This window comes from Patiria miniata, unplaced genomic scaffold, assembly GCF_015706575.1.
Source record: "Patiria miniata isolate m_02_andy unplaced genomic scaffold, ASM1570657v1 HiC_scaffold_24, whole genome shotgun sequence".
Taxonomy (NCBI): Eukaryota; Metazoa; Echinodermata; class Asteroidea; order Valvatida; family Asterinidae; genus Patiria; species Patiria miniata.
Window position 1 is genome coordinate 10966498 of NW_024037063.1, and position 16266 is coordinate 10982763.

Consider the following 16266-nt stretch of genomic DNA (forward strand, 5'->3'; position numbering starts at 1 on the left):
TTAATGGTATTAAAATATTGATCTTTAAACATAAGTAACGAAACAATGATTGCATTTTCATATTTTGTCTATGAGATATGGTAGTTTACAAATTTCATGTGCGAAACCTGTTTGTACACGGACGGCTTTATTCCATCCGCTTGACTGAGCTCCGGAGCTTGATTTGAAGACAAAAACGCTACACTAGACTTACATGTGGACAACAGTGATTTTGGTGACTTGTATTCAAATTAGCATAATAACACTATTCTTGCGGGTTTTTTTTCTTATAGATTTTTGTCACCACGTATGGTTAAAGAGCTATACTTCACTACATTACAAAAAAAAAACAGTTTAAATAAGTTAAGTAAGTAGGTTAAAATTCATGTCAGAAGTGGGTTTCCTTCTTTTTGCACCACCATGTAGACGTTTCACAGTCTGAGCAAACTGGGGGCATACATTTCTATAAGTAGAGTAATAATGCTATAATGCTTTTGTGTGCAGTGTGATTAACCCTAACTCCCTAGGGGGTGTGCAAAATCATATTGAAATTGGAGGATTCAGGACTGTTAGGGTTATATTTTTTTCCAGGGCATGACATTATTGATGAAGCCCACATTTTAGGAACAGCCATTTCATATGAACTTTCATTTCATGTGAACTTTTAAATACATATATTCAAAAGTTAATAACTTCTTGCACTATGAAAGTTGAAACGCTAACAAGAGTTTCCTAAAAAAAAATTTTTAAAAAAAGCTAGAAAATATGTTAATAAAAAAAACCCACAAAACACAAAAAGCCTCATGTTTTACAAGGTCCTTAAAGCGATATTTTGCAAAGTTTTAGGAAAAATAAAAGACAAAAAATATACATACATACATGTACCTATCAATTGTGAATAGAAAAAAAGTTAAATACTTTTCCCCCCTTTTTTCACACCACCATGTAGACGTTTCACAGTCTAAGCAAACTGGGGGCATACATTTCTATAAGTAGAGTAAAAATGCTATAATGCTTTTGTGTGCAGTGTGATAGCATATGTATACAAAATATGATAGCATGTGTAAACAAAAAACAAAACAAAAACAACCCCCAAAACCCCCCAAAACCCTCACGTTTTACAAGGTCAACCGATATTTTGCAAGATTTTAGAAAAAATAAAAGACAAAAAATATACATGTACATATACCTATCAATTGTGAATAGAAAAAAAGGTTAGATGCTTATAAGTTTACATGTAACTACCCTGTAGACCTATGTTGTAGATATTGAAACAGCTATAAAATACAAAAAGAACTCTTCAAAAACCTGAATGAATTTCTATGTGTCTTTGGTATTCGTGCAGTGTTTCTGTTCATAAATACTTTCTCAACAATTCACTATTTATCACATAATCCATTCATGCAAGTACATGTACAAGCACACATTATACCACTGGAGGTGCATCAATATATGCACCACATTGCTGAGAATCTGTCCTCATTATAATTATGGCATGAATGACAGTTTCCCTACACAACACAGTTCAACCAACTCATTCAGGTACAGCAAAACATACAGAGTTACATCAAAACTCACTCACTCACTCACTTTAAATATATTTGAATTCAGGTGCGTGCTTGGAGAAGATACTAAGTGCAAAACCAACAATGTGCAACAATTGCGCTTGCATTGGTGCGTTTTCTAGGAGTTATGACGGGGAAAAAAAATCTGAAGCATGTTGAACATCTGCAGAGTAGACACATGTGGATTGATTTGTAAAATTTGTTTTGCTTTTTGGTATATCAGCTGTGATAACGCACTGAATGAAACTCACTCAGATTGGCAAACTATACCAAAAAATACAACACAATTTTGAACTTCCTTTCTATTGGTTTGTACACAAACATGGCTATTTCAATCCCCACTGCAACTGAGCCCTCAAGTAATGTAATATTATATGTTATCCCACGAGCGCGGGTGGAACACAGAATAATGTAGTGCGTCTGTGTCCCACACAGACGCACTACATTTTCCGTGTTCCACGAGCGCGAGCGTGATAACAAATTTATCTTCAAGCAAACTTGATGCACTAAAAAATTTTCAGCGGTTATCCTATTACACTTGCGTGTTTGTACAGAATGGCGCACGCTTCTTAGAATAGCGCAATGCGTGGAGTGCGGTATGGACCATTGCCGTGCTACATGGTTATATGTAGCACGGCTTGTTGCCATGGATCGACCAATCAGGATTGAGGATTCAAGTTTACTTAAAGATAATATTAGTTATCCTGCAAGCGCGAGTGGAACACAGAATAATGTAGTGTATCTGTGTTCCTATGTGGGACGCAAGATGCAGTACATTTTCCGTGTTCCACGAGCGCGAGTGGGATAACAAATTCATCTTCAAGCAAACTTGACGCACAGTAAAGATGGAACACGCACGGGTACACTATTTTTATAGTGGTTATTCTATTACAAGTACATGTACGTGCAGAAAGAACAGCGCGCGCATCTCGGCATAGCGCAATACGGACCGTGCTATTAGGTATAATACACTGTCGTTGCCATGGATCGCCAAATCAGGACCGAGGATTCAAGTTTGCCTGAAGATACAGCTCTATGTTGCTGTGCCACATAATGCCTAAACAATGCATGAAGGTAATCCTGACCATTGCAAGCTACTTGCACAATGGTACTTTGAAAACTAATACTTCTGAACAACATGTACATGTATTTAGATTTGGTTTGAATATAAAAATAAAAACATTTTTGTGACTGTTATAAAAAACAAAACAAATGGACATTCCCAAATTTCAAATATTTTCTCTTTAAAACTACATTTTAAACCCTAAGTGAATGCCAATAGATGTAGCAAAATACAGATACATGTACAATCTATACTTTCTCATCATCAACAGACCTTATGCATTAAGGCGGAGTATAGGGCAATGGTTTTGTACTGCTTGGATGAGCCTTGTTTGCGTTCATTGTTACACAATCTAAATACCAAAGAACACCCCGAGCAAGCCACAATGCATTAGATCTATTCAGATCACACAGAGGTTTAGTACATGGAAATTGAAAGAAACAAAAACAGTAACACGTCGGCAAAGAGAAAGAAACAAAATGGTCCATCAAACAAGAGGACTACACTAAGATGGATTCCTGCTGTGCTGACTCTTGCAACATACCACATGAATGTCTCCCTGATGAAGAGTACAGAGCTCACTTGCCCATTAAGAATTGTTGTCCTTCTGCTCAAAAAACATGTAGTCCTGAAAAGACAAAATATGGTATAAAACAATGAACAATTCCACAACTTTTTTTCTGTGAAGTGAGTGCAGAATCAATACTCGAACACTATAGATCTCTCTCATAGGACGCCATCTTCGTAGGAAAATCTCAATTGTGTGTTCAACGCAATCATGTGCATGTTCGTGTGCAAAGTGTTCTAAACAAGCGTGTGTGGTTCTCGAAATGGCCTCGAAATACCGCGCAGCTTATGCGCGTCACAAAAATTTGACACCCAAAATGCCCATGACAATGGTGCCTATTGTCGATAAACTTGTCTCAAATTTATCCTGCATATTTAATGAGATGACATATAATGGAGACAGAAATCTACTTAACACAGAAATTGTATTGAACCAAAATTCCAACTATCAGACAACAAACCGGATGAGTACATTTTGATATCTGACATGTTTGCATCATGAGATTCCTCTGGATTGAAAAACACCATTCTTCTCAAATACATGTTTGATTGTAAATGGGCTAAAAAGTAACAACAAAAGAATACAAAGACTTACAATGAGGAAAGTGGCCCCAATCATGTTGGCCTTCATGCGCACATCCAAATCCATCGGAACTAGAAAATAAGAAATGTCACAAATGAAGAAGCAACATTATCATTTGAATTGGGGTGGGGTGGGTGGGCGGAGGGGGGGGGGGGTGCGGTTGGGGGCTGGGGAATGACAAGGGGGAAAATGTTGATCCACATACACTTGTCAAAGGAGGTAGATGAACATGTGCCAAAACCATTTAAATGTATGAAGGATCATTTGCTTTCTTTGCAGTTTTCCCTTTGGAGCAAAAAGTAGCTGGAGCTTTAAGTATTGTGCATAACAACTAGCATGTTGAAGTTTTAGCTCAGTAGATACTATAAATAACAGGATTCCGTTGGTAAAACATGTAAAAAAAAGTTTGCTAGAGGACACAATTAACCCATTGTAGTAGAATCGCGTCAACACAGCTTGTGAAACATTGTCTAATTACATTATATATACAAATGAACGCAGGATGCGCAAAATCTGATACAAACAAAACTAAATGTACAAAAGTCCATAGGGTTGTCCAAGTGGCGTGGCCAACTCACAAACGGCGATACATGTAGGTCAATTTGTAAACCCACCTTCGATGATTGTTTTCTACTGAACGACACCATTTCAGGCGGAATATTTTCACCGAGTATTTGGTAGCATCCCTGTTTTCACTTTGAGCAAGGTGTTTCATATTTTATTGGTAGGTCAGATTCTGGGTAATTATGAATGTTCCTGTATACAGTGTCTCATCTAGCGACCCGTCCACCCCTTCTTTTGGACTGGCAGTTTGTGAGTTTGTGATTTTGCACTTTGCGAAATGGACAATAAAACATGACGGGTAGAATTTTGGCAAATGGACATTAAAAATGACGGGTGGGTTTTGTTTGGAAAAAATTATATAAAAACGAAGCGAGTAAGTTGTATTTTTGTTCAGAAAAAAAACACGAAAAATACCCAAAATACCTCTTAATCGACGCGAACAATCAGCTGCCAGTCAGCCACGTGCTCTGTGCAGCACTTATAGCTCCATGCAACAGCATAAACACACGCACATGACGGACATTTGCACTGCATGCACACGTTCACGATGTCTCCAATTTGCCTGGGCTGGTGCCTGTAACCATTTAACGCATTTGTGCTCGGCACCACGGACACCAGTGTATAATGGGTGCCCTCTGTTGATTTGCTTGCGCGATAGCCCGATCGCGCAGCAAAATATGTCTTTTTTGTTGCGTGATAGATCAATCGCAACAAAAAGTGGATGTGTTGGTGAGCAATCTATCTATCTTTTGCGCAGCTCTATCAGTCGATCGCGCAAATAATATTACACAAAATGCGCCCAAGACATGTTCGTACATCCATCATCGAATCACACGAGAATGAAGCGCCGACAGTCCTGCTTGCCACGAGGATGGGTACTTTTGAAAGTGCACCACGGTATGACAGGCACTTTTGGAAGTCCTAGATGAAACCCTACCTGTATGCCCTTTACACATGTAAATATGAGCTGCCTGATGGTTAATTAAGCATATTGAACCCACAGACAGCAAACAAAAATCGCTTGTTCCAAATTCTGAGGAATTTACCGTAAAGCATGCTTTAAGTTTCACACACACACAAGGTCTTACGAGACAATAACATTGTCATATATCTGTTGCAAATCTTCTACTTCCAAGTTGCCCTCGTAGTGTTTGATAACAGGGTTTGATTTCTACTCACAAGAACAGCTGAAGTTATCAGCCTGGGTGATGATTTCACGGAAGAAGCCGCCCCACTGCTTGGAGATCTTACCAACCTCGGTCACTCCATCTGTCCCACACACCTGCAACATTAATAGATCAAAACTCCCGACTGAATCTCAAGATATCAATTAATGCAACCAGCACCTTGACATGGGAATGGATGAATTATGGCGGACTAATTATGAGGACCTGTGATGTCCTACTATCCAAAATTTGGTTGAACTTGGGCATGGTCGTCTTTAGTTCAAGAACCTTTTATTTTGAACTTTCAACCCACATAATGCAACCTGTATACAAGCACTCAAGGGTGTAAATCCCAGGGGAAAGGGGGGGGGGGGAATTGGATATATCCCCCCCCCCCCCCACTTCAGTGTGGGACGGGCCATTGGTCCCCGTGTGGTTGTTGGTGCATGCTGATTGCGAAAGAACTTGTTTAGTGGTTGCCTAATCACTACTGACCTTAAAGTCCACATCGCCGGTGCAGCAGATGGTCTGGCAGGCACAGCAAGGTCCATTGATCTTCAACACCACAGACTTGTTGGCATCCAGCACTTCATACATCGGCTTCCACTTGCTTCCACTGCCAAAAACGATTCCAATGAATGAGAGTTGAAAGAGGGAATAACCTTCAAGACTTGGGACTGGGATTAAGTCCTTGAAGGTAGACTGGTCCCCCCCCCCCTAAATAAATATGGGGACCGGTAGCTAGTTCGCATTTTAAGACATTGACTGGATCACCTGCGCAGGAGCAGTATGGTTTTTATTTTAGAAAATGATGTTTACAGTGTTGCATATGGATGACAGCTGAACACATCGCTATCAGAAAACTTACTTTTATCATAACCAGCAGGCAAAATTGCTATTAGTGTCTCCACAAAGGCAGCTTTCAAGAATGTTAACTGCATATAGGTTTCAAATACTGAAAAGCAGTGCCCCTCACTTTATTGATAGTTGCCAGAGACATTTTCTAATGCAGCGAAAATCAAAAGTCATCACCACACAAACCGCCATTTCACAAGAGGGTGGTTCTGCGCTTCCATTATCGTTGTGATTTTGTACTGAGGGGCCGGGAATCAGACCTAGACTAATTTACAAGCCCGTGGACTGGTTCCTTCTCCCACAATATGGGTCTTAAGGACAATGGAGGGACTGGACACCTGTCTATTGCTGCATATAATTTGCATACATTAGAAGGAGAACCTCCTATTCAGGATTCATTGCCCGCTACCTGTCCCTACATTCGAAGCCCGAAGGACAATGGAGGAGCCAGGAACCAGTCTAGCCCTCCAAGATTACTCCATTATTTGATGATTAATCATTGCGTCTACTATTCACTTACAATTTTGGGGGTTGACTGATCATAATCTACTCTATAAAAATGAAGGCTTCCTTTTTCTGTCCAAAAGACAATGCTAACAAAAATCTCAAGCAAAAAATAATAACTTCCATGCACAAAACTCCATCAAAAGGAACTGTTTGTTTTACTAAACCCTATACATATTCAGTTACCGAATGTTCCTCTTGCAGCTCCCACCACGGCATAAAATCTTCGGAGAAACTTGTCCAGCTCACGAGAAGACTATTGTTCAACCTCAGAAAAGTGCAGTTCTTTTGCATTACAGTAACTCCTAAGATCTACCGCATTGTGGAAAACTTTTTTATTAGAAGACGAGGCATTTTATTGTCCACAATATTCTCTCCAGTTCGGCATCAATGAGCTCCAATTAACATTTACTTGTGCCGTCATCTTTTTATGTTTAGCTAGGGCGCTGTTCCCGCGTGCCTACTACACACGTGCGATAGTTCCAAGATTGATTTGTAAAGTGCATGCGTAGTGGACTAACCCATGCGATAGTCTACTATGTATGCGTATTTACCCTGTGCATGAATACTCGCGTGCGCACCTAGTAAATAGCAAAAATAACAGCTGGCACGTGATGGTGAATGGACCAGTGAGAATTCGGCTCTCGATCATGAATATGTATGAGGTATAGTAAATAGGTATATTCCATGTGTATGATCCTGAGTGGTCCTAGAGTCTTTCTACATATATCTGAAATGACATGACTCACATCTGCCTGCAGTATCCCACAACCTGTCCTGGTGGAGACTGAATCTGAATCTCCATGGAGCAACACTCAGTATCAGCGCACCAGCAACAGCCGGCAAAACACTTGAATGGACGCTCCAAACGGATCACTTCCTGTTTCAGAAAACAAAACAAAATCATTCTTATCAAAAGCCAGTTGTTTCGCTTTTGATCGAGTTGAAAATCATCACTAGCTTAACCATTTCAATATTCAAGTACTTGTTAAAACCTACCGACACCAGCAGATATGTTAATCATATGAAATATTTTTAGTTAATCCTTTCCTTACCACATTGTTTATTGACATGGCTCTCCCTGTCATGCGTAAGTCACTAGAGTGTGGAAAATGGACCACAAGTTGAACACATGGCACTCCATACCTCAAATTGTGTGTGGATACCTCTGAAGCACTTTTAATTTTTTTTTTTGTAATGGTATCACCATGAATTAACTACACCATTAGAATGATCTGAACACACTCTTTCAGCTGGTATATGGTTGATGTATGGGCGGCCAAACATATCAACATGCTGCCTTTCTAAGTAGTGAATAAATATGTGTTGAGGGTGTTCTGTGTGTGGTTTCTGGGGGGGGGGGGGGGTTCTCCCTTGTCAACACAAGTCGCCCATGGTAAGGAAAGGGTTGAGGTCATGTTTATGTGTTAGAATTGTACAGATTCGGAGTTGCCCCCAAAAGACTTGGAACATTCAGAACCTTGCATTCATGAATGGTGGAAATCCCAAGGACAGCATGTGTGACTTACCCGAGACTGGTTGTCCACAATATGCATGAGGAATCCACGCTGTGCTCCGCAGCATATGCGATGGCAGAAGTCAGACTCTGGTACAAATTCAAAATAACAAATCTTATCAAAATGTACAATTGTGAGGAAATTGTTGATGATACATTAACCCTAACCCTTGGGCTCTTTTACTAGAAAGTATCCTGAATCCATCAATTTTGCCATGCAAAAAAATGTTGGTGGCCAGTGAGTCCATCAGAATACACCAGTTAGGCGGGAATAAATCTGTTGAGATCCTGAATCCGCCAAAGTCCCCCAACAGCTCAATATAGAGGTATCCTGGATATATCAAAATCCTGCAGTTCCGCTAGGCTAACAATCCTGAATCCATCAAAATCCCCCAGTTTGTGCAGCATGGAGGTATCCTGAATCTGCCGAAATTCCCCGAAACAGGGGGGTGGATTTTGATGGATTCAGGTGCGTTAGGGTTAAAGATGCACAGTGATTGGTCAAAATCCTGACTAGGCTTTCATCTTACAATTACAAAAAAACATTCTGAGCCTAGTCAATAAAGACTATGCAAAGGCAAAGCTAATTCCTGACTAAGGCTGTGCATCGGAACTGTGTACCCGAGTACCCGACCGCCCGACCGCTGATGTCAGGAACTGGTTCCAGATTATGGAATCGGGTACTTGTATTATCCAACTTTACAATTACTTAGTAACTTCTCAGGCAATGAAAACAAAAGGTTTTCAACGTCATTTGTGGGGAATTTTAAAAATGAAAACCAGGCTACATGGGAAAACAAAACCTATTTTTTTTCATGTTTGTGATGCTCACGAAAGTTGCAGTTTACATCATAAAGTTACCGTATATGCTCACTGTACATGTAGGCACTGTACATGTAGGCACTGTACATGTAGGCACATGTAGGCAGATTTGAATTTTTTGTAGGTTGGGTTTCTTTAACCCCAACCATCCCAAATCCTCCATATTCTCTTCGCCATGTTTGCAAAATGGAGGATTTCGCAGGATTGAGGCTACATTTATATGGCAAAAATGTGTTTTGGAGGATGCACTGTGTCAAGGTCTTGGGCCGGACCTTGTGTTGTGCTCAGCCGTGTACAATTTTAGGCCTAAATTATACTTGAAATCCTCTGCACTGCTCCAGGATGTCACTGCCTCTGCCTCAACATATTGGCAGTGATTGTCATGTTAACTCTTACCTTCAAAGGCAAAAAACACCTGTTGTCCCAGGGAGTTTTTGATGGCGTAGCGGTTCTTGCACTCAATGTTGGTCAATGCTTCAAAGAGTTCAATCTGTTGATGCATGAGTAGCTGGTCTATCTGGGTGAGGTACTCCAAGCCTGGAGGAATGCCTGGGACATTGATCTGAGGCATGGCCATCCACTGCTGACCGGCCGGACCGGTACCCATGGGTTGCTTCACTTCAACCTGCTTCAAAACCAGACAAACACTGCACAGGTTTTCATTGATCACCACAGAGGGAATGTACATGTATGTAACCCCAAGTACTGTATGAAGGTGGCAAGGCCAAAAATAATAGTTCTGCTTCCGATTAAATGGCATTCAAAAATAAGGTAGGCAATTTGTTTTTTTTTTTGGGGGGGGGGGTGGGGGATTTTTTTGTGTACAATCATATGGAGGCGTCTGCGTGTAGTCAAGGGAAAAAGGTAGTAATTGATGGTTTTGGGTGTTATTTTTGATCCTCATTTTTCCCCAAAAATAATTAGGGTAGGGGCTGTCAGAATAGGATAGGTAGGGAAACCGGAAGCAGAACTATTTTTTTTTTGGCCTTACCACCAACATGTACCATACATCCGTGCAATTTACAAAATGAAGTTCAAATGAAGACAAAGATTTGCTTGCGGAATGCAAACTTGCATTTAAAATGAAATTAAAATTGACACCCTTCTCGAGCAGCTTTTTTTCCATACATTTGTGGGCAAGTCTAACACTTCGCTCCTGTTACGTGCCATACATTACAAAAGTTTAACTGTCTGGATTTCAGTGCTTTTCAGTCTTTAGACTGTTGGCCATCTGCAAGGAGAATACCCACAAGAATTTGTATACCATTATCAGTCTTAGCAATGATAATGTAATTTAAGAAAATATGGTGTTACGTATGCGACAAAAAGAGACCGTTATGTATGTTTTCTTGGACTTGCCCTTGTGGCTTTTCAAAATTACTGCGAGACCTACTCACAGTATTACCGTACAGGGTGAGTAAAAATTAAAAAATAAAATAAAAATGGCAGGACCAATTCCTGAATGAAGTTTTGCCTGTAGCACTTTCAAAATCTAGGACATGAAAACCCAATAAATAGGCCTAAGCTTTCTTTTAGTACAACTACAAGAATCATTCAAATCACTCAATGTACCTTTCAAGTTAGGGAATTTGGAGTAAAAACGACAAGGGATGTGTGTAAATCGATTTAGTTTTGCTGAAACAACACTTACTTTTTTCGTGATCCGTGGACAGATCTTTAAAACAGCGTCTGTGTTAAAAAGTCCCTAACTTGAAAAGAACATGTTTGAATGATTCTTGTACAAAAAGAAAACTTATTGATTGGGCTTTCATATCATAAAGAATAGATTTTAAAAGTGGAGCAGGCAAAACTTCATTCGAAAATTGGTCCTGCCATTTAGGTTTCTTTTTTTTAAAACTCGAGTAGGCCTATTTCTACTTATTGACTTTTCAAATAAATGATAGCACTGCCTTGCTCATTTCTCAGCCTAATTTCATAAATGACAGTCAGAGAATTATGTTTGTACATGAAAATCACACTACAAGGCTAGGTATACATCATCAATTGTATGGCACCAGAAAAAATGACTAGAAGGGACTTTTTCAGGCAATCTCAATTGTGTGTTTGTTTTACAAGATGCATGTACCCATGATCACACATGGTGATGAATGGTTTTACATGTTGTTAAAGGGAATATACATCATTTGCTTTTGCTGTAATTTTCAGAAATGGATGGAATTGCGGAGGTGGAAATATATAGCAAATATAGTTACACTGACTTTTTTGAGGTTTTGGGTTCGAAAATGCTATAAAAACCAAGAAAAACAATCATTTTCCTGTAGTCTGGTTCCCTGACTCCATATAAGAAGAAACAGAGCAGTTTACATACATTGGGGAATTGTAAGGTCAGGGAACAGTCTAGCTGGCTTGTACCCGTTCATAGGTGTGTAATCGATTGCAAACAAGTGCGATGGTCAATTGGGGCCAGTATTTGAAAATAAGCCAGTTTTTTCCAACGCTGGTCGGCCAACCAGCGTTGGAAATTGATACAAAAATACCACTTTTCTTGAAAATGACAGTATACCAGGTGCCGTGATTTTACAGGATGCTTTACACTGTCATTCACTAACAGTCCAGCAAGGTATTTCAAAATGATTTGGTAGTTTTATTTTTTGATGTTTGCAAATGTTGTATTTTCCCTTTCAGTCATGTATAAGTATGTAACAATTAATGAGTCTATCCAAATCTGCAAAGAATCTGAGGAAAAGCATGAATCTTTCTATAACTATTTTTAGCTTAGACATGTTGTTACTGGTATTTTTTGTGTACATGTACGGTACACATGATCAAAATGTACATGAATCCCTGCAACGATGTATGCATATTTACAACTCTATGGCACTGGTGCAATGATGACATGTTAATCTATTGTCACTATGCTATTACATAACTCTTGCTGGCCAGATGTTTACATAAAGGCACACTAGAAAGGCAAGCCACCCATGCATGCAATACATGTACTTCCATGGAGGAAGATAAGTGGACAAAACATCAACATAGCATGCATACATGTAGCCATGGCGCTAGCTAACTGCTAAAGCTCCATGCACCCTGGCTCCATGCACCCTGGCTCCATGTTATTCATGTACTATAAAAACAGTGAATATGTCCTATAGATACACACATGTATACAAAACAAACATAGTACATGCCACACAAAATATAATTGTTTTGTTTTTAATTTCAACTTTATTTAATTTCAAACTTAGATTTGTATAGTTACACAAGTTGTCAATAAATGCATGGTGAAACTATCAGAAATATGTCAAATTGTTTTGGGAAGTTACTTTCCAATCAATAAAATAAAATGTTTGCAAATAGCTACATGGTCCTTTTTCTACGCACTCAACATGCTCAACGTCAATTTGTGTATGACAACGCGTGCGCATTGCAAGTGTTACCTGCGCAGATAATGGAGGGTCGAGGATACATGGACATCACTATTTTTCCCCCGCAATGACCCATCAGCCATCAGAAAGTGATATCATGTCCTAAAAAGTCAAACTTAGGCCAAAAAAATATATATACTTCTGCTTACGACTACATGGCATTTGAAAATAGGGCAGGCAGGTAGGGAATTTAAAAAAAAAATTTAGCCAATTTTTTTGTGTATGATCATATGAGTCAAGGGTAAAAGGTAGAAATTGATGGTTTTGGGTGGTTTTTGTTGTCATTTTCCCCACAAATAACAAAAGGGAAGGGGCTGTCAGAACAAGGTAGGTAGGGAAACCGGAAGCAGAACTATTTCTTTTTGGCCTTAGCAGGGAAAATGGAAAGAATGTACATACAGTAGGGCCTACTGATGTAGTATCAAGACGCCACTACAGCGGTTGTGTACATAAGTGTATGGCATGTATGGAGAGTCAAGAAAAATTCTTAAGTATTTCCTAACAAAGTTGGAAATGTTTCTCACTCCCAGATTCATGTCTTTTCAACAACTTTACAATGACAGACCTTTATGATAGGCCTGTAGGCCTATTAAAAACAAAGTGGCATCAGGATGCAACATTCTTTCCGCATGGGCGTCGCCACGGGGGGGGGGGGGGGGGGGGGGGGGGGGGGGGGGGGGGGGGGCCCCAATATTTTGTAAAGACTGCCCTTTTCCATTCTAATGCCTTTTTTCACCAGCATTTACCCCCCCCCCCCAATATTTTGTAAAGAGTGCCTTTTTTTGTACGAAGTGGCTATCGTTACGGCACTCGTTGTTTAGCGCCCTCTACGATATTTTTTTGATACGCACGCAGGTATATAATTATTTGTTTCCACACGTTTTATCGAGCAGTGCGCCAGCTCAGCCGATAGAGGGTAGGATTTTGCACCGCGAGGTTGCGGGTTCGAATCTCAGTTTTGCACTCGAATTTTTTTCCTTTTCTAACCTGAGGCTTTGGAGGATTTTTTTAAAAGGGAAATAAAGTCCGAATTTCATAAAGTTCAAATTCACTTTTTTCCTTCTAATTTTATATTTTCTTGTCATGTTTTTTTATAAAAGTTGCCAGGTTGCAGTCTACCGTAACGATAGAAAATGGGAAATGCGTTACGGCTGCCGTAACAATAGCCACTGCGTTTTTTGTAAGAAGTACCCTATTTGTCTGAATAACTGCCCTTTTTAAAAAGATGTTGTGCCTTTTTTGTAAAACCGGCTTTTTTTTTTTGGTTCGTATTTCACGCATGTATCGCCCTGAAAAGCAAAATATATTGTCCGTTACGGCGTTAGTGTGCATAATGTTGGTTTTAAACAGAACCCCCTTCGACAGTCTCAGTCATATTGCCTTTGGGATTTGTGCACAAGGGAACTCTTTGACTTTCCCATAAACATGAAGTATTGAAGGGTCTAGCCGAAATGTTGCTGAAAATGAAATACTGAATGAGTAACACGGAGCATCTACCGGTACAACCTCCATGGAAATACTTAGAAAAAATTTCTTGACTCTCCATAGACTTTGTACACAATCGCAAAAGTATTTCAGCCACATTTATGGGGCTAATGCTAGTCCGAGTAACTTGGACCCAACATATCGATAAGTTGGGTCCAAGTTACTCGGACTAGGCTAATGCATGGGATCCTAAACTGTCATTTGTCGATTACCGAAATTCTGGTAAGTATTAACTAGAATTTAGAAACTAGGCTAGTAATTAATACTATACTAGTATAGGGCCCCTAAATAAAATCCACAATCGATAATCATGACAATCATGACAATGTGTGAAACGTTTGGGGAAATTATTCGTTACTTACTACGCTGCCTGGCGCCGCCATGATTTCGACAAAACAACCTCAGTTACTTCTGGAGTTACGAAAAGACCTGGTTGTGTTGTGTATGACTATGATTTTATGAGTAGGCCTACTCAATTTTGTTGTAGATTTCCAAAAACCAGCGGTCCTTCACTCCAGCAACAACGGGCGCACGTCACTTTCACCATTCAGACTGAGTGGAAAGTTTGACGCGACATCAATTACAACCACAGTCTGGTTCCATGAAAGGACGATCACAGGACGTGTCTGAATGGATCATACGTCTGGGTACCGTCAAAGTTAAAAATAGAACGTGCGTGTGATCATGATGTAATCGTAACCGTACCAAACACGTCACATTAATTTTGTGAAAGGATCATGACATAAATTTGATCTTGACAATTATCCGGTTCGTTAGTGTGACGTCACCTCCAGCACTTTCTGCACGATTGGAACCGGAAGTTAAAGCAGCTCGAGTGTTTGTAGCCAATGGGCGCTAGTAATCAGTGGTGCGCGTGCGTGACGTTTTTACTAACGAAACGGATTAGCCTGTGCATGGAGCTATGTAAACTCTTTCTATTCCTCTGATGATCCCTTTTTGGTTTCTTTTTTTTTTTAAAGGGATTCTCTTCCAGAAAACTGAGGGCGCTGTTGCTCTCACAGGAAATGGGTCAACTCGTACCCGAGTTAACTCGTACCCGAGTCAACTCGTACCCCAAAATTGACACCCAAGTCAAGTCGTACCCGAGTTAGGTCGTACCCGAGTCAAGTCGTACCCCAGTCAACTCGTACCCGAGTCAAGTCGTACCCGAGTAGTTGCCTATTTTCGAAAAGAAAATCAGTGAAACGAACGGAAGATCGGAGGGATATGGCTGGCTGTCCGTGCACGGTGATATCGTTTGTGCCGAGCCTGTGCGCGCACTCGCTGGTCAACGTGGTCGTACCGTGCACAGTGACATCGTTTTTGCCGGGCCCGTGCGCGCACTCGCTGGTCAACGTGGTCGTACCGTGCACAGTGACATCGTTTGTGCCGAGCCTGTGCGCGCACTCGCTGGTCAACGTGGTCGTACCGTGCACAGTGACATCGTTTTTGCCGGGCCCGTGCGCGCACTCGCTGGTCAACGTGGTCGTACCGTGCACAGTGACATCGTTTTTGCCGGGCCTGTGCGCGCACTCATCGGCCAACGTGGTCGAACCGTGCACGGTGACATCTAGCCCGACTGCGTCTGGCCGTACAGTACTATCGCAAGCTCCGTACTACAGAGCTTGCGATAGTACTGTACGGCCAGACGCAGTCGGGCTAGGTGACATCGTTTTTGCCGGGCCTGTGCGCGCACTCATCGGCCAACGCCCGAGGTAATTCGCAGTCCTCCTTTCAAAAGGTTTGTGAGTCAGTCCGGCTATTTTGTTTGGGGAGGGGGGGGGGGAGGGGGGAGGGGGGGGGGGGCACACAATTTAAGAGGGGGAGGGGGGGGCCGGAGGCAAACCACAAGAAAAACAATTGTAGTTCATCGCTTATTGTTGGGGGGGGGGGGGGGGGCTGGGGCCAGTGGCATAGCCAGGATTTTTTTTGGGGGGGGGGGGGGCACCAGCACGTAGTGCGGGAGCACCAAGGACGGCCCCAACATTTCCTTCAATTTTCCGGGCAACCGAAAATGCAAATTCGAAAGCGGGGGGGGGGGATGGTTTTAGGGGTAGAGTGCGCTTTTTATTTTGATTAATTATTCACATTTCATACAGTCCGAATGGAAGTCAAAAATAGCAGTCGAGTACTTTTCCATGAGAACGTGTACGAGTACTTTTCCATGAGTACGAGTACGAATACGAGTACGAGTACATTTTCATGGGA

The 16266-nt window shown here is 41.0% G+C and overlaps 1 protein-coding gene across 2 annotated transcripts; it reads right to left on the minus strand.

The window, feature by feature from the left end:
• Positions 1–1291: 1291 nt before the first annotated feature.
• LOC119731753 (phospholipid scramblase 1-like) lies at positions 1292–14788 on the minus strand. Of its 2 annotated transcripts, none has more exons than XM_038204991.1 (8): positions 14421–14788; positions 9581–9812; positions 8376–8452; positions 7596–7726; positions 5983–6103; positions 5501–5603; positions 3770–3828; positions 1292–3235 (listed from the first exon to the last, which is right to left on the minus strand). In XM_038204991.1, exons 1-8 carry the CDS (start codon positions 14439–14441, stop codon positions 3197–3199), a joined length of 783 nt encoding a protein of 260 aa, XP_038060919.1. In that variant the 5' UTR covers positions 14442–14788; the 3' UTR covers positions 1292–3196. The 2 variants fall into 2 exon arrangements, with proteins under 2 accessions (XP_038060919.1, XP_038060920.1); XM_038204992.1 differs by having other exon boundaries at positions 9581–9809; positions 14421–14784.
• Between the last annotated feature and the right edge of the window lie 1478 nt (positions 14789–16266).

Excerpts from the sequence above, each read along its gene's own strand:
- LOC119731753 (XM_038204991.1), bottom strand. The coding sequence starts at position 14,441 with ATGGCGGCGCCAGGCAGCGTA. Across the intron at positions 9,813-14,420 it reads TGGCGGCGCCAGGCAGCGTA|CAGGTTGAAGTGAAGCAACC; the intron begins GTAAGTAACGAA and ends CTGGTTTTGAAG. Across the intron at positions 6,104-7,595 it reads GTGGGATACTGCAGGCAGAT|TGGAAGCAAGTGGAAGCCGA; the intron begins GTGAGTCATGTC and ends CGTTTTTGGCAG.